The sequence below is a fragment of the Grammomys surdaster genome, unplaced genomic scaffold (assembly GCF_004785775.1).
Source record: "Grammomys surdaster isolate TR1022 unplaced genomic scaffold, NIH_TR_1.0 173, whole genome shotgun sequence".
NCBI classification, from domain to species: domain Eukaryota; kingdom Metazoa; phylum Chordata; class Mammalia; order Rodentia; family Muridae; genus Grammomys; species Grammomys surdaster.
The window spans coordinates 1,043,209-1,061,742 of record NW_021604621.1 but is presented as its reverse complement, the minus strand read 5'-3'; the positions used below and the strand labels follow the sequence as shown (position 1 = coordinate 1,061,742).

The 18,534-nt window shown below is 42.6% G+C and overlaps 1 protein-coding gene across 1 annotated transcript in view; it reads right to left on the bottom strand.

Annotated features, from left to right (window-relative positions):
- Positions 1-18,534, bottom strand: part of Frmpd3 (FERM and PDZ domain containing 3) — a 95,910-nt gene that overhangs the window by 31,355 nt on the left and 46,021 nt on the right. The window contains exons 6-12 of the mRNA XM_028767494.1: positions 17,958-18,065; positions 15,139-15,270; positions 12,800-12,919; positions 7,779-7,915; positions 7,316-7,442; positions 5,170-5,259; positions 2,957-3,136 (exon numbers count right to left, since the gene is read on the bottom strand). Of these exons, the coding sequence (XP_028623327.1) occupies positions 2,957-3,136; positions 5,170-5,259; positions 7,316-7,442; positions 7,779-7,915; positions 12,800-12,919; positions 15,139-15,270; positions 17,958-18,065 (894 nt within the window). The remainder of the gene's footprint in view (positions 1-2,956; positions 3,137-5,169; positions 5,260-7,315; positions 7,443-7,778; positions 7,916-12,799; positions 12,920-15,138; positions 15,271-17,957; positions 18,066-18,534) is intronic.

Sequence of the window (18,534 nt, the reverse complement as noted above, 5' to 3'; positions counted from 1 at the left end):
TCTGATTGGCTCAGGCTTAAGTGTGCCGCTGTGCTGCCTCTCCTCAGCACTGAGCCTCATTCGCTCCTTTGTTAGAGCACTAGGTTCTGCTCTTTCAGACTTAGCTCTAAGCTATCTCAACCCACGAAAGCTTTTCTACCTGTGTTATTCTTTGATACCTTTCCAACATCTCTTAAAACTTTCTAACAAAGTTTCTCATAGTATATTTGTTGTGTGCTAATTAATTAGTTCTCTGACTTCAGTGTTGATCACTGAGTCATAGGCTCCTTTGGTGAACAAACGTGTCTTTTAATAGCATGAATTATTCCTAGACAAATAGTAAGTCCTAGTGCATATTCTTTTGTTTCTTATTTTGGATAGCAACTTGAGGATATCTATGAATGTGTTCCCAGTGGCCAGGCATTAAAAGTTGGTCAGCCAGGCACGTGTGATAAATATAAATGAGGATCAGAACGAATTCTGTCATTTTGGCTCAAATTATGCATGGTGGTAGAATGATATCATATATTATTATTTTTATTTTTATTTATTTATCTATTTATTTTGGTTTTTTGAGACAGGGTTTCTCTGTGTAGCCCTGGCTGTCCTGCAACTCACTCTGTAGACCAGGCTAGCCTCGAACTCAGAAATCCACCTGCCTCTGCCTCCCAAGTGCTGGGTTTAAAGGCGTGCGCCACCACCGCCCGGCGGTGTCTTTATTTTTAAAAACCTCTTATGGAATTTCTATTGTGCTACTGATGTGGAAAATTCACTCACGGAATATTGAAAGCTGAAACAAACAAAAATAAAAACAAACAAACAAACAAACAAAAACCCCACCAAAAACCAACCTCTGTTTTAACTCCCTCCTATATCTCTCTGAGCCACACTCCCCTGCATGCCCTGTCTTTCCTCTGTTTTCCTTACCAGTTCATCTAGCTTTTTACCCAACAACATCTGAGGAGAATAGCAAGCAAATGGTTGGGAAAGTGGCCACAAGCCAATTAAACATCAGCACCAGACAGGTTCTCAAGCCAATGGGAATCCTGTGAATCACAGGTGGAAAAATTAACATATTAAAGCTTCCTGGGTTTTACAAACACAAAAATAAATGATTGGTTCTTTTTAGAAACAGCAAACACTCCACCTCTTAATCTGTTAACAACATGTTCTCCTGGGAAATCCTTTAAGAAGGGAAAGCTGTCCCTCCTCCTGAGTGTCTTTGCCAGCTGGCAGGCAGGCCTGGCCCCTGCCCACAACGGTCACTGTATTCAAACAGGAGAGCTGTGGAGGGGGTGGCTGACCATTGCTGCCAGACTTGCAGAGGCAGCAACAACTGCTTGCCAGTCTGAAAGTCTGGATCTCTGGGGAAAAATGCTGAGGTTCTAAGAGAGCTGGGGGTTGGGAAATGAAACAGGAAGTTGGCTCTGATTGCTCCTCCACTCCCCAGACCCCCTGAGTCCATGTTCAGACACTTCCATAGCTCAAAGTGGCTGTTCCTCAATCAATATACATGTGGGATGGACGGAGGTGGGTTAAGGCATTCATTTCTTTCATTTCTGAAGCAGACAGGGAGGGTCTAGGGTGGTCAGATTCTCTAAGGCTGCTCCGTTTATTGTGAAGTTCCACGTGAGTGTGATTTTCTTTTTTTTTTACCTTTGGCAGTGCTAGGGATGGAACCTAGGGCCCTGCCCAAGCTAATTAAGTGCTCCATTATTGAGTTTCCTCGGTAGCCTCAAGAGCTGGGAAGATGGCTCAGTCAACAAAGTGTAAACATGAGGACCCAAGTTCCATCTCTAATATCCATATAAACAAACAGGGTTCAGGAGTGGTGCACCTGCAATCCAAGCACTGAGAAGATAAAGACAGGAGGGTCTCTGGGCCTTGCTGTTCAGCCAGCAAGTGTAGCTGATTAGGCAAGTCCTTGGTTCAGTAAGAGACCCTATCTCAAAAAAGTAAGGCAGAGAGCAATTAAGGAAGACACCTCTGGACTCCACTTGCACGTGCAGATACACCTGTACACACTGAACACCCACAGTCATTTTGAGACACGGATTCACTCCCTATGTAGCCAAAGCATGCTGGGAAATTTCATCTTCCTCATGACCTACCAAGTGGCTACGAATACAGATAGGCATACCACACCATGCCCAGCTGTATGAATTTTATTTTCTTCCTATTTTTTTTATTTGAGACATGAGCTAGCTACATAGCCTAGGCTGGACTTGGAATCACTATGAAGGCAGTCATGCTCCTGCTTCAGCCTTTTGAACACTGTGATTACAAGCACGAGCCATCATGATATAAATAAATTCAAATTTATCTGTGTGCTTGGCTTGGCTTGCACGCAGCACTCCAGCTCTCTGTGGAGTACTGACTCAGGTTGACCTGATATTTTTCCTACATAGTGCTGTGTGATGGTTTGAGGGAGAATGGTCCTCATAGGCTCATATGTTTGAACACTTGGTCATTTCCAATTGCCAGAACTGTGTGGGAAGGATTAGAAGGTAAGGCCTTCTTGGAGGAGATGTGTCACTAGGGGGTGGATTTTGAAGTTTTAGAAGCCCACACCATTCCCAGTTAGCTCTCTCTTCCTTTTTCCTGTGTCTCAAGATGTAACTGCTCAGCTACTGTGCCAGTACCACACAGGCCTGCCTGATACCATGTTCCATGCCATGATGCTCATGGACTCTAGCCCTCTGAAACGGTAAATCCCAAGTAAATTAATTATTTTGAGTTATCTTGGTAGTCATGGCATCCTGGCATCTTACTCACAACAATAGAACAATAACTATGGCATGCTGACTATCCATCTTAGGTGGGCTAAGTCTGAGAAGATGGAAGGAAGAGATGAAAATGGAAAGTTCTAGGAAGAAGCCACTTCAGAATCTCCGAGCCTCACTTCACATGCTCTGACTCTCTCCCTGTCCCTTGGGACTGTTTCTAGAGAGAAGCAGCACATCAAAGCACGCCTCACCTTGGCATCCATGATGCTGGTCTCCACTCGGGCTACTCCCTGGTTCTCCCGGAACAGCTGGATCTTGCTGATCTTGCTAAACTCGGACAGCACAGTGGTGAGGTTGGTTTTGAGGTCAATAACATGGCTGATGCCATGACGGGGTCCCACCAGCAGAGTGGTGGCTGACTGCTTCTCGTCCTAGTGCCCAAGAGTGCAAGGCAGACAACATCCACAGATAGAAGTAGAGGGAAAGTCCAGTAGCAGAAGAGGCAATGAGAAAGAGAAAATATGTGTTATGTAGGTCCTTATGGGGTGTGTGAGGAATGGAAGTAAGGAAGAAGAAATACCTGGGGCTCAGTGCCAGGGTTTAAAAGGTAATCTTGAGGGGAAAATGGTCTGGAACCTCCCTAGTACAGGATTCGAGATCTTCAGTCTAAGTCACATCTTAGCTACAGCAGTAAGTGAGATGAGCTGCATCAGGGCTGGCTCTAACAAGATTGTGAGGTAGGTGAAGTACGCTTTATTCTTGTGCCTTTAGAGAACGTTCTCTTATCAAGCCTGGAGGTATTTTCCACAGTTGCTGCCAGTCATCCAAAGCTTCTAACCCATGCTTTTGCCTGACTGGGCAGCATTATGCCTGCCTTTTACCCACCCTCCACCAACTTGTCCTAAGGCATTCAAGGTTGTTTAGGTGCTTAATGAAGGTCTCCCCAGATTTACACTTTAATAGATGGGCTAGCAACCTTGACTCAAAGGAATGACCAATAGGCATCTGAGCAATGGCAGGATGGTGGAAGAGAGATTTGAGGGTATGTGTGAAGGGAGGAGCCAGGGGGCTTTCAGTGTTCTACAAATCCCCCGTGTACAAATGATTGTATCTAGGTCCAACACACTGGATTCCCTTAAAGGGAGCTGACAAACTCCTTGAAGCCATCAAGCTTGAGCCTTCTGCTGGCCCACTCCATGCTATTAGCATCACCCCAGGAACCTCTTATGTCTGCCTACAGGCACTTTGATAAGCAGATTTGCTCCAGTATGGTATGCTAGCTCCACAGTGTGTTCCACAGAGCATGACAAGTACCTGGAGCCAGTCAGTAAGATAATTTGAATTTCTTTTTACCAGGGTCAACTAGACTGGAGCAGTCTTAGAGACGGTGCCAGCTGAGCCCTGCCCCAGAGCATTGCTGTGCAGTGCAGGTGCTGGGTAGGCAGGGGGCAGTATGGCCACTCAGGAAACCTGGGCTAGGGGACTGTGGAAGTATGTACACGTAGAGGCAAAGAGACAGAACAAGGGTTGGCATACTATGGCCCATGGGCCAAATATGGCCCCCATCACCTGTTTTGTATGTCCCAATGGCTAAAAATAAGATTTCAAAACATTTTTAAGAGGCTGGAAAGAAGTCAAAAGAACCATATTTTTGACACATGAAAATTCTATGAAATTCAAAAATTTTGTGTCTTTAGTTACTGGCACACTGCAACACCCATTTGTTAATACACTGTAGTTGTGTTCATGCTAAGACAGCAAGGCTGACTGGCTGCTACAGAGATACATTTGCTCTATCAACCAAAGGCAAAAAAGAAAAGAAAAATTTGCTATCTGGCCCTTTACAGATAAGGGTTGTCAAAATCTAGAATATAGGAAGAAGGGCAGCAAAGGATAGATAAGGGTCATCAAAAGCAGATATAGTTGGCCTTTAATATCTATAGGGGATTGGTTTCAGGACTCTGTTGTAGATACTAAAATCCATGGCTGCTTAGTTCCTTCTATAAAATGACACAGTATTTGCATACCATCTGCACATATATTCTTGTGTACTTCCAAGACAAAGTCTTATATATCCAAGAATGGCCTCAACCTTGAACTCATAATCCTTGTTCTTCAGCCTCTAGAAAGGTGAGCTTCTAAGAATGCAGCATCACATCTGACTCTAATATATGCTCTAAAATCACCTCAAGATTACTTACAAAGCCTAACACAGTGCAAATATTGTGTAAATAGTTGTTATACTGTTATGTCTCGAGAATAATGACAAGAAAAATGTCTATACATGCTCAGTAGCAACACATTTTTTCTTAGACTATTTTTGATTTGCAGTTGATTGAAACCATAGATGCTTTGAAAATGAGAGCTGACTGACATTGTCCCTCCAACAAACAGCTGGTTCCCCCAACCCCACCCCATGCAACACACATACTTTGCCCCTCCCCCATCCCACTGTCTCACTGACCAGGCCTACAGTGTTGAATAAAACACCGGTGAAGGTCGGAAGTTCATTTAGAATCCGAAGGTACTGGAGCTTTGCTTGAATTGCCGAACCCTGTGGAAACAACCCACCCTGTAATGAGAATCCAGAGAAGCACAGACAAGAAAGCCTACCTCCTCCAAGTGGAGTCTCAGCTTCCTATGACAGGTACCAATCATCAGCCTACTCCATAGAAATGAGAAAGGACCTGGCTAAACCTGGAAGGAAGTTCCAATTTGGATAGCTCTCACCTCCAGTATTCTACCTGCCTTTCTTAGCCATCCTCAGACCTCTTGATTCTCGCACCTAAAGCACCAATTAACTCTATTTGTTCTGCATTAATTCTAGCATTTTCCCCAAACTCTGACATCCACCTAATCTATGCATCTCTTTTAAGATCCTTAGAGTCCCATTGACACTGTCACATGAAATCTTGAGGTCTCACTCCGTGCTTTCATACTGAGCGCCCTTGAGCCTCAAGTCTGTTCTTCAGCTGGGCTTCCAGGTCTTTGGAAGCAACTGAGCTTGTCTGAGGCAACTGAGCCAGAAACCTGTGACAGAGGACTCTTTGTCCTCTCATCTAAGGGCCACCAGTCACCAAATCATGTTTATTTTACTCCCTGATTTTCTCTTGAATGATCTATCCATATCATCTGCCCTTTCCTATATTAGGGCTTTGGGTATTCTGTTTCTTTCCCTCAGTTACCTCTACCTAGTGCTAGTGGGAGCATCCTAAAACATAGTAAATTTAGTCGTATCAGTTTCCTGCTTCAACTCCCTTATGAGTCACTGCTGTCTATTAGGATTACATGTAACCCCTTTCTATGGTACAGAAAGCCCTTCAAGAACTGGCTCCTGTGAACGATCCTCCCTAGTCTCCCTCCTATCTCTACCTTCACCAGCTCCATGCCTCTAATATTCTGTAGCTTCCCATAGGCTGAACTGTCGTTCTTTTCCCTGCTACCATGACTCTTCTTTCTGGGCTTCTGTAGAGATGGATCTCCCAGCTCAGGGCAGTCTTCTTTTCAGTACTGCTTCTAGCAATTCATCTAGACAAGCTCTTATCTGTCCATTTTTCAAGTCTCAGCTCTGGCACCAGTTCTTCCTCTCCTAGCCTGGGTTTGGCACCTGCCTTTCCTGAACACGTCCAGAGTGCTAGTGCCTGCTGCTTTGTGTTGCAGGTGAGAGTTTTATTTCCCTACTTGACTATGCCTGACTCAAGGGCTAAAGCTTTCTTCAGCAGAGCACTGGGGATGCATAGAAAAAAAAAACACTTTGCTATGGAGATGGTGGTGAGCACTGGTGCTCTCAGCCAAAGTGGGGGTGTGTGGGGGGGAACCGATCTGATTAAACATGCACAGTAAGGTGGGAATGGCTTAGATCTCTGGGGAAATTTGCATCTTAAAAGGGAAACTGGTTGGTAATTGAAGAAACCTGGAATGGGTGGCAGATATGGAAGTGATTGTGTCTCCTGTCTACATCTGCATGCTGATTCTAGTATTTGTCACCATCCTTTAACATCTTGGGCAGGAAGCACAAGCATATGGAGTGTTAGCAGCCTAAGAAGGCTCAGCAGGGCCAGGGGAGGTAGAGAAAGAAGCCCCTCAAGAGGCAAAGACTTCCTTGTCTGTGTCCTAGAGTGCAGAAGACAGTGCAGTAGTGGCCCCAGCTCTGTGTTGGGCTTTTATATCCTCAGATTTCCTCCCCTAGAACTGGTGGATTAGAAAGCTATGGAGGGCCAGTGTAGTCACTCTCATGGAAAACATGTGTATCCCTTCAGGGCCAATGCCTTCCACAGGATAGATGTTCAACTGGTACTAATTGGTGAAAGATCCCAAGAATGACCTTCCTCATCGCTCCTTTGTTTCAAGGACACAGTGGCTTGCAGCGGTGTTGTTGCTAAGCCTATTTGGGCTAAGTTTGAATTTGGAGTAAACTCCTTTCTATAACTGCTCCATCCCTGGCCAAGCCAGATTATGTACCTGAGTCAGAAAGAATAATGGAATATGCACCCGAGTAAGAAAGAGTGTGCACTTGAGTCAGGAGTGGTGGGGATCCCCAGAGTACCACCCAGGACCTCTCTGAGGCCTTTAGTGTTTGAACATGGTGCCCAATGACTTCCTCTGGGTACCTTGGTGCTGCTAGAAGGATGCATTTGGTGGGCCTTCAGCTGCTGAGAGAGAGACTTCCGAAGGTTCTTCTCTTTGATGCCCTGTAGGAGGGAGGGGGGAAGAAAGGGTTCCAAGCCCCACTCTTTCCTAAAAACAGAAGAAAATCAAGAGATTAGCGAGAGAGACAAGGTGTGATCAAGGGAGGGAGATGGTCAGAAAGAATCTGAGTAACTTTGAGAGGCAGAGATGGGGGAACAGAGACTAGGAAGAAGAGAAAGAAGGGTAAAGACAGACAAACCGTGACCAACTGTACACAGTAGAAACTATAGCTCGAAAGTACAGGATGGGTTGGGTAGACCTCAGGAACTCAAATTCCTACCCCCATAGAATGCCTATGACTGAAAAAACAGAGCACAGCTCAACAATTGCACCTTCTTTCACCAAGCTATTTGTTCCCTCCAGAAGGGCCCTTTCGCAACTCACTCCACATTCTTGAGTGTGATCTTCTGACTAGGCCGAGTGGCTGAGACAGTGATATAGATGTGAAGGGCGGCAAGGCCCAAAAGCATCTCTGGCTTAGGTTCCATTCCAAAGCGTTCTCGGATAACATCATTCCGACTCTGTGAGAAAGGGCAGACCAAATCCATTAGTTAAAGGAAACATCCCTTCCCTTACTGCTCCCCAGCTATGCCCTTGGATCCCAGAAAAGAATCATGCTACCAGCAAGACATGATAGATATGAAAGAGGGGGGCTACTCCCCTTGAGGAAGAGACAGCAAGGGAGCCTTGGGTCACAGGGACACTATTTGCTTGGTTAAGCAAATATTAGATACTTCTTAATGGCAGGTCACATAACAAGACACAGTGGGCAGAAAAATCCAGGTTATTGTGCCAGTGGGACCTGGTTCATTCCCTTTCATTCTTCTGTTATAAGAGACACCTCACCTTTTTTGGGGTCCTGTACTCAATCATGAGCCATACCAGGCTCTTCTACTAATTCAGATGAGAACAAGAAGAGAAAGACACTGAGAGAGTCTCTGTGGGATTCTGATCCAGAAGCCCAGGGTGAGAGGTTGATTGCAGGGCTGGAGCAAACATTCTGTTCCTTGAGGTCCAGAGGACAAAAATATTGATGAGTCAATATTCCTTATATGGCTTAGAAGGAATACCTTGTAGTCGATAGTCAAGTGTATGACAATGTTCTAAATTCTAAGGGTCAGTACCCTAGCTATCAATGACTCCACCTTCACCGTTGTCCTTTGGTTGAGGTTGTAACACAATGGGCTATGGGACTATGGAGCCACAGTGTTATCACTATAACAAAGGCAAAAGGAACACACACACACACACACACACACACACACAAAAAAAAAAGAATGAATACTTCAGCTGAGAGTGGTGGTTCATGCTTGTAAATCCAGTAATTTGGAGGTCGAGGCATGAGAATTAGAAGGCTAGACTGGGCTACACAGTGGGTTCTAGGCTAGCCTGGTCAAGATCAAGACTGTATCCAAAAATGGGAGTGAGTGAGAAGAAAAGTGACATTTAATGTTTATTTATACAAAAAATCCAGTAGAGTCTACAAAATCGTACTAAAGTGATTCACTGAGTACAGCAAAGTTGCAAGACATAAAATTACAATGAAAGTGCTACATGCTATCGGAAAATGACTGGATATTGAATTACAAATCTAAATTATTGCTGGGTATGGTGGCTCATACCTATAATCCCAGTACTTGGAAGGCCAGGGTAGGAACACAGATCTCAAGCTGAACAGTAGCATGGGATAAACAGTTCCAGACCAGCCAGAGTTACAGAATTAAACTATGTTTCAAAAACAGCAGCAGCAGTAGCAGTAGCAACAAAAAATCATTTATAATGATATCAAAATGAATAATAATTAGGGATAAACCTGACAAAATATGTGAAAAAATTATATATCACAAAACTTAGAAAACATTACTGAGGAAAATTAAAGACACCAATCAATGTAGAAATACTTTGCTCATGGGCTGGAAGACTCAGTATTGTTAAGCTATCAGTTCTATCTTAATCAATCTACAGCTTCTGCACAATTCCAATACAAATCATATTAAGATTTTTAGTAAAAATTGACAAGCCAATTCTATAATTCCCATGGAAAAATGCAGAAGACCTAGAATGAAAACAAATTTCAAAAGAAGAACAAAGTTGGGACAAACACTACTTGATTTGAAGAGTTATTAAAAAGTTCTAGTTATCAACAGAATGTGTTGTTGGCTTAGGGATAGACGGTAGATCAATGGAATGGGATAGAGGTTGGGAAATAGATCTATAGATATTCAGATAACTGTTCTCTCACTAGGTTTATGTGTTTTATTACTTATAGATTGCTTTTGAATAAAGATATGAAGGCAATTCAGTGAGGAAAGGATAGGGTTTCAATGAGTGGAGCCTCAACACACACACACACACACACACACACACACACACACACACACGCATGCATGAATACACACAGATACACTGGATGGCCACATATTTCCTAGATATGACACTAGAAATGCTATACATAAAAGAAATGATTAACAAACTTGACTTCATCAAAATTCAAACATCTGCTCTGAGAAAGACACTGTTTAGAGACCAAAAAGGCCAGACACAGACTGGGAGGAAATAATTGCAAATAACATATCTAACAAATGACTTGTTTCCAGAATACATAAAGAACTCTCAAAACTTGATAATCAGAAGACAAATAAGCCAATAAAAAGGCAGGCAAATGATTTGGACAGACATTTCATCACAGAAGATATACAAAAAAGTGAACTCATGGAAAATTATCCAACACCATTAGATACTAGGATAATGCAAATGGAAAATTTAAAGAAGTACTACTATACACTATTAGAATGACTAAAGTAAAAGAAAAAGACTGACTATACCAAGAGTTGACAAAATCGTGGAGAAGCTAGACCTCCTTCTATACCATATATGATGGGTAGAAATGTTAGATGGTACAGCCACTTGGAAAAATGGTATTAACATTTTTTTCAGAAAACTGATCACACCATTCTGTTATTAGCTATTTATCCAAGAGCAAAGAAAGCACATGTCTATGTAAAGACTAGGACATGGATACTCATACCTGTTGCATTTGAAATAGCACAAATCTGGAAATAGCCCAAATGTCCATCAACATGTGTAACAAATTCTGGTACCATGAGTACTACTCAACAAGAAAAATGAACTATTGATACATTCAACAATATGGATGGATCTCAAAATCTTTATACTGAGGAAAATCAGCCAGATCAAAATAAGTATACATATTGTATGGTTTAATTTACATAAACTCTTGGAAATGAAAACAAATTTATAGTGACAGAAAGCCAGTCAAAGGTAGCCTGGGGGATGAATTACAAATGAGCCCGAGGAAATGTCAGCGAATATTGGATATGTTCAATAATTTGATTGTGGTGATGATGGCTGTGAGTGAAAGTTTATCATAGTGTTCATTTTAAACAAGTGTAGTTTGTTATGTGCTAATTAGACCTCAGTAAAAAAAAAACTGATTTTTTTTTAAAGAAGGAAAAATCCAAATGAAGTCCACATTATCACAAAGTGGAGAAATATTCCGGGCATGATCTTGTCATCAAATTTCAAAATATTAGAACCAAGGCAATCCCCAGAAGTTTGAATCAAAAAATTCAAGGCAAACAAAACGAGAACTAAAGTATACGACCCATTGTCCCCCTAGAGGTTTGGCAAATGAACTTGAGGCTGAGAAACGTTCCTAACATTTTAGGTTGTCAGCATGGACAGAGAGGATAGCCACAATGTCTCTCATTGCACAGTCCCAGGTGTCACCCTCGGAGACAGATGAAGTTTAAGTTTTTTTCTCTCAAATGCTACATATAGTCCCCATAGTCTGTGGGCACCTAAAACCCAACATGCCCTAAAATGAACTTATCTCCAAATTCATGGTACTCTAGTCACTTACATGATGACTGATACTGTCTCTACTGATACTCAGCAAATCAAAACCTTTAAATCTCCCTGGGATCCCACTCCATACACCCATCAGTCACAGCCCTGATTTTGGATCTTATTTTTCCTTAAGATGATAACCAAGTGACTCTCCTTTTAGTATTCTTACCTACTCTTCAGCATGATTTCTTTACCTTGAATGCACATATACTAGATAATTTTTAAAAGCCCCCTAGGATCCCCTGAAATTGGAGTTACAGGTAGTTGTGAACTACCATGGTGGGTGCTAGGAATTGAACCCAGGTCTTCTGGAAGAGCACCCAATGTCGTTAACCACTGAGCTATCACTCCAGTACCCTCCTAGGCAATTCTAATGTGCAGGCATGGCTAAGGAACCACGGTCTTGAAATAGTTCCACTGTCTTAAAGGCTTTGACAGGGAGAGTACTAGACTCTCATGGAGAACTGAATGTGATGATGCCTGCCTGTAGACTCAGCATCTGGACCTGGTCTACCTGGTAGCAGGAATATTGGAGGTTCAAGGTTATCCTCAAGATACACAGTGTATTTGGGGTCAGCCTGAGACATACGAGACCCTGTTTTGTTGTTGTTGTTGTTTTGTTTTGTTTTTTAAATTTCACTGAGCTTGTTAAAACAAACCACTGGGATGAGGACCAATAATTTGCATCGATAACTAGTATCAAGTTGATGATGCTGTTGGTTCATGGCTCACATTCTGAGAAGCACTGCCCAGCTTCCAGAATAAACTCAATTCTCTCCATGGCCTACCAACCATTCACTCCCTGTTTCCTAGCTCTCCAATTTCATTTTCTATTGCTTCTTACATCCTGCACTGAAGCTGCAATAAATCACTTGCATTTTTTCATTTTTTTTTCTTGTCAGCATGCCTTTGGAAGTGCAAGGGCTCCTGCTTGGAATATGGCCCCTCTTTTCCATCTTACTACATAGCAAACATTCACTTCATAGCTAAGGGTATACACATATATTTTCTTCTGTGACACCTTCATTGTCTTTCTCTCATGTAGGCCTGGCAGACGGCTTCTTGGATTGATACCAAACCCTGTTGAGGTTATATTTATAGATATATGAACTCTGGTGAGAGAAGTCTATCCTTTCCTCGCCTCTGATTATCAGGACTTGACCCAGAGTGTGGCTTCAATAAATGTTTCTGGATGGAATAAGGCCAAAACCATCTCCTTACTCAACCTAGGCATTGGGGGTTGAGAGTTTCTGACCCCAAAAGAATTTGTAAAACCTTAGAATTCTGTGGAAGAACCAGAGTTACTGGGGTTGCTTGTTTCTGAAAACAGATGGGCTCTGGGTAGACAAGTAGATAGTATTTTGACAATTAAATTCAAGTTACCAGACCAGCCAACCTGACCATGGACCTTCAGAAAGGAAAGGGCCTTCAGAGCAAGCTAAAGGTTAAACTTACAAAGCAACTTCATTGTGATAGCAAAACAGCCTACCTGTTTGTCCACTGGTCTATCTTTGTGTTCTCAAGCCAGACCCTACCTGGATGTATAGGTACTCGAAAGCAGCAGGATCCCGACGTAGCAGCTCCACTGGGTCCTTCGGAAAGAAGCTTATTCGGAAGAGGCATTTCATTCCATGGTAGTGTGTCCGCTGCACGACCTGAGACACAGTGGGGAGAGGGTGGAGGAGAAACCATAGAATCAATGACTGGGGATGGCAGGCAGCTTAGCAGCTTCTTGTGGATGAGCTAGGCTGTTGTTTTCTACTCTTGTATCAAACATGGCAAATTTATAATGAGCATTCTCTCATCCTGGGTTTTACTTTCCCTAGTTTGAGTTATCCATGGACAACCTCAGTCTAAAATATGAAATTCTTAATTTTTATTATAATAACTTTATAATTACTCTATACTTTATTGTTAACCTATCAATGAATCTTTCTTTTTTTGACAGGAACTCACTTTGTAGACCTGGTTGGCCTGCAATTTTCTATGTAGATTGGCTGGCCTTGAACTCATAGAGATCTCCCTTCCTCTGTTTCCTGGGTGCTAGGATTAAAGGTGTGGTTTACCATGCCTGGCTGTGCCTAGTATTCTTTAATCACTTATTTAGGATATGGTCTTTATCAAGAATGGGGTCTATGTGGTAGCTCATGCCAATAATCCCAGTACTGGTGAGGATCGTCACATGTTTGATCATCACATGTTCGTGCAAGACCCTGTTGTCTCACTGCCCCTAAAATGGAACTGGGTCTAAGTGCCAAGATGGGAGTTAGGAAGAGAGGGCTCCTGAGAATTTATCAGCTTCTTGCAGACACACTTAGTGTTTAGCAGACGATTTGATGCCTAGAGAGTTCAAATCAAAGAGTGAAAACCACATTTGGAGATGCAAATGAAACATGCTGATAATATACTGGTAATTGTTGAACCTGGAGATGGATAGTAGGGTTCATTGTACTATATTCCATATATATTGTTTATGTGAAAAGTTTCATAATAAAGAAGTTTGAAATTCCATTTGGAACAAGAAGCCAATTTGACTCAGAGAATTATTTGTTGGGTAGGATAGGAGGTGCTTCATCTCTCTAAGCAGACACCGCCTTTCCTGGATTGTATTTAAGCTGAAACTTGAATCTTTCTTTTGAAAAATACATTCTTTTTCTGTGCCTGTCTTTGTTCTGAGAAAGGATCTCAAGTATCTCAGGCATGTCACTCAAATTCAACATATAGTCAAGGATGACCTTGAATTTCTCGTCCTCCTGCCTCTACCTCTATATGTTGAGTTGAGATTAAGGTGTGTGTCACCATACCCAACAACAAGAAGGATCAATAGGGTCTGGTGCATGCTGGCCAAATATTTCACCAATGAGATGCATCCCCAGTCTTGTTTCTTTACTTTGTAGCTCAAGCTACTGTAGGGAGGCCTAGACTGACCTCAAACTCCAGATCATCCTGCCTAGTTTCTCAAGTGTGCTATCTTGCTGGGCCGGGTTTATGAGTTTTGTTTGGCTTCCACATACTTTCTAAATGTTATATCTATATCTTCCTGACATTCCCCCTTCTCCTGTTTCCCACCCTACTATGGAATTCTGACTGGCTCTGCTCATTTCTGTGATGTTTCCTGGTGATTTGCTATGGGTAAAATCCCATACAGCAATCCTAGATTTCAACAGTCTTTTCCCATACACTGTGGCTAGGGGGATGAGATAATTTGTTCTCTTCTACTTTGGAAGATGATGGAGGCCACCTATTCTTGTTCTATGCAGTCCATTCCTACTACAATTTGATTCCATTTCTGACCTTTCTGTACCACAGCCCTCATCTAAGAGGCTTTTGATTAGGAATCAGAAGGGTCTAGCAGGCAGTATTTCTAGGAAAATGGAGAGTTGCCAATAGAGACCAAGACAAATGCCTTTGCTGGGTCACAGAGAGCATCAGAGGCTCTCTGGAGATAGATAGTAACACCCTTAGGTAAGGCTAGGCTGTAGCTCAGAGGAAGACTGATGTACAAGTCCTTTGGTTCTATTCACAGAAGTACACATACACACATACACACACACACACACATATAAACACACATAGGTACATATATACACATGCATACACATATATTCATACATATACACATAAGCACATGTATATCCATATACACACACATACACACTTATACACACATATCCACATACATGCATACATACATACACACACACACACACACACACACACACACACACACACACACCACCTCAGGTTGGTACTATGACTTCTGGGATCTGGCTAACTCCACTGTGATAAATTTTCTTGATATGCAGTGTTGTGGACACTCTTCTCTAGCACTGGTTACATGCAGCTATAAAGCCAGAATAAAGGGATGACTTACATAAGCCAGGGGCTGCTTATCCTGGAGAATCAGAAACTTGTGACTCTGTTCTGGCCCAGTATACTCAAGCACAAGAGCAAAATGCTCAATGTACCTCAGGGAGAGACGGTCCTGTAGAGTCGCCATCACGTCCTGTAGAAGGAAAAGAGGATTGAGAGAGGGGATCTTTTCTGATTCTAAGTCACTCAAAGGAAAGAACACATGAGGAAATATTGGAAATGAAGCACAATAGTCCTGGGGAAGCCTTTGTGGTGGCCTAGCTACTGAGTTATAGGACCAGTAAAGGGCCTCATGAGTGTTACCCAGTGGCCTGGGCCCTGAGGAACACCAAAAGTTCAGGAAGGGCAACTGGGTGTCACTGAATTCCCTTGTCCTGACAAATGGTAAATGAAAGTTGTTTCCTTCCTCCTTCTGTACCTTCATTTCTCTATCTTCTCACCGTCTCCCACTCTATTAGATAAATCATTTCCTGAATGCTTATGGAGGGCCAGGCACTGTGTTGGTTCTCCACTCACCTCTCTTAAGTCAGACTGCCCATTGGAGTTTGTCTGTCAACGCTTAGGAATGAGCAAAAGCGAAAGCTACATTTCTGTGATTAAAAAGTATACTATTTCCAGATTCATAATCTAAATCAAATGACTTGAGCTACTGGCAAAATGTTCATTTTGGGCCATAGCTGGCTTTTATAGACGATCAATTTAGCAACTTGAAAAATGTGTCCACAAAGAGGAACAATGTCACGTGTCTGGAGTACAGTCATAGATCTAACTACTTTTGGGCTCCGTCTGCTCTGCTGCCCTACTTTTAATACTAGGGCGTCTGAGAGCATATTCGTGGGGGCTGCGCAAATGTCAGTTTTGAGGCTTTTGCCATCTATTTGCTGTGGCTTCAGCATACACACTGCAGTGTGTACGTTTATGCAGTCAGCATGTCTCAATCCTCTTAAGGCTGGAGGGAAGCAGGCTTGGGAGTTCAGAGCTCTCTGATGGCCAGAGCTGCCAAAGCATCCCTTCTGTGTGAGATACTCAGTCATTTGAACAGAGGGCTGCAAAATGCTGGGTACTTGAGAGGATTTCTTTGTGCTATTCATGTAGTTACAGAGGCTCGAGTGTTACTAGAACCCTGGCATAGACAGATGTGATTTTTTTTTCTTTTGCAGTTAAGTTGCATTGAGATTGTGGACAGTCAAGCCAGTGATTGTCAACTGGTGTTAAATGTGTAACTGCCACCATACCAGACTGTCATTTCATCCAGGTTCTTCTTTGGGACAAGTGACTTGGAAGACTGTCAAAGTTCTAATGAATAGCCATGCACCTTTGCTGAGTGCCAAAGGTTGGCACTGCCTAGAATGCCACAATGGTAGTGGCATTGTGAGGTGAGGTAAGGAGTGCTCTTAGCTCTATGACTAAGAATGGTTGGTCAGTGCACTTAGGGTATTAACAAATTTACAATGGGTATATTAACCTTGAAGAAACATCAAGGGAGTTTCTGGGAAACTGGGTGGCCTAGTTATGTTTCAATGTTTCCTTTCATAGCTTAAGACGTTCTATAGCCAAGAAACCATGTCATAGCTTCCTAAGGAGTACACTTAGGTCTTACTTAGGCTCCTTCAAGATACTTACCTAGGCCTAAGTATTCCAAAGAAACCTTGGGCAGGACAATTAATCATTCAGGAACTGTTCTGTCCTCTGAAGGACACTTAGCATCTCTGACCTTGAGACACTAAGTGCCAGTAGCATAATGTATCATGGACTAATCCCAAAACGTACTTAGACATTCCTCAAATCAATATAGGAATGATCAGTAAACACTGGTAAGGCCATTCTGAACACCTGAAAACAAGAGTTTTTGGGCTGAGGGTGTTCCTTCTCTCTCTTATTTCCTTCCCAAAGGATCTCCCCTTGTAGGATGATGTCGAACTTGTAATTCTCCAGATTTAGCCTCCTGAGTACTAGGTTTATAGGCCTGTGTCACCATGCCTGATGGGATTCTCTATTTATAGGGTCATCTTGGTCCTTGAATGGGAACCACAGGACAACGATGGGAAAGGTAAGTTTCCTGAGCAGGTGTCAAGACTGCCCAGCAATCTGGGCAGCCTTGATTGCATAAGAACATTCATTCTTGGGATGGCGTTTTCCTTCTGGCAAGAGGCCAGAAGAATCAGGGATAGATATTTCTGTCCCAGTGCAGCGTTAACCTCGGGAAAATCATATCACCGCCTCTACTCTTCAGGACTAAGAGAATCACTAGGACTTTTTGACGCCTGGCTGAGCTGTTAAGAATCACAGTTCAGTAATTGCTCTTCCTGTGAAAAGAATAGCCAAAGGGTTGTGGCTGGACTTCTCAAATCTTGCTTCAGTGATTAAGATCTGGTTGTTATTTAAAAAGCAAGACATGGGTAAGCTAACCTCCCAAGAGATCACATTTGTTTATTTCTCTGTGTAAACTTGTGTAGGTGTTATTGTATCAATATAAATCACTTTGGCTTTATAAATGGCTTAATGATCTTCCCATTGCTTAGCTCCTAAAAGTCCTAAAGGACTTTGTGTATGAACATAAAGTAGTTGACAAGCAGATGTGCATTCATGTGCACCCACTTGTGCATGCGCGGACACACACACATTTTTACAATAATTAGCACACAGCTGGGCATGCAATTTCCTGCTACCAGCCTCATCTGAGGATTATGTTTGTGCAGCCGTGCACTCCAGAGCTTAGAGAGATCAAAAGCAATCTTGTTCCAGCAGTGAAGCTATCGTGATCAATCTCAGAGGAACACAAACAAACAGGTACCTTAGGTGAGGGGATTCCTTATGTACCTTAACAGTGGTCCGGCCATCAAATGTGAAAGACTTGATCTGCCCATTTTCTAGGAAAACTTTCAGGACGTTGGGGATGAGGAGGAGAGCTTCCTTCTTCATCATTTTCTATGGATACACAAGAGAGGGGGAGGAAGACAGGGAGGTTGTAGAAAGGAAAGGAAAGGAAAGGAAAGGAAAGAAGGTGATGGAGATAGGGGGCCAAAAGGTTATGAGAAAAGACAGAGGAAGGATCAGATCAATAATAATGCTATATGAAGACAAGAACAAAATCCCCAAGATGCTGAGCCATATGCAAATCCACTCCTCTTTTTTTTCTACCATGATATATTTACATTCTACTGCAGTTTGAAGCTCTGGATCAGTAGAGACCATTATACACAGTATGAATTACTCATGGAAGTTTTTCTCTGGAGACAACTTCATACACTCCAGTCTATCTCCAGACTTCTTTTCCTACCAGACCCTCCACAAGCTCATCCTTTGCTCTTCTTCTGTCACTCTCTGATGCTTAGGATGGTGTTCAAAGCCTCTATGCTCGGCAAACACTTTACCATTGAACCACTTCGCTAGTTCC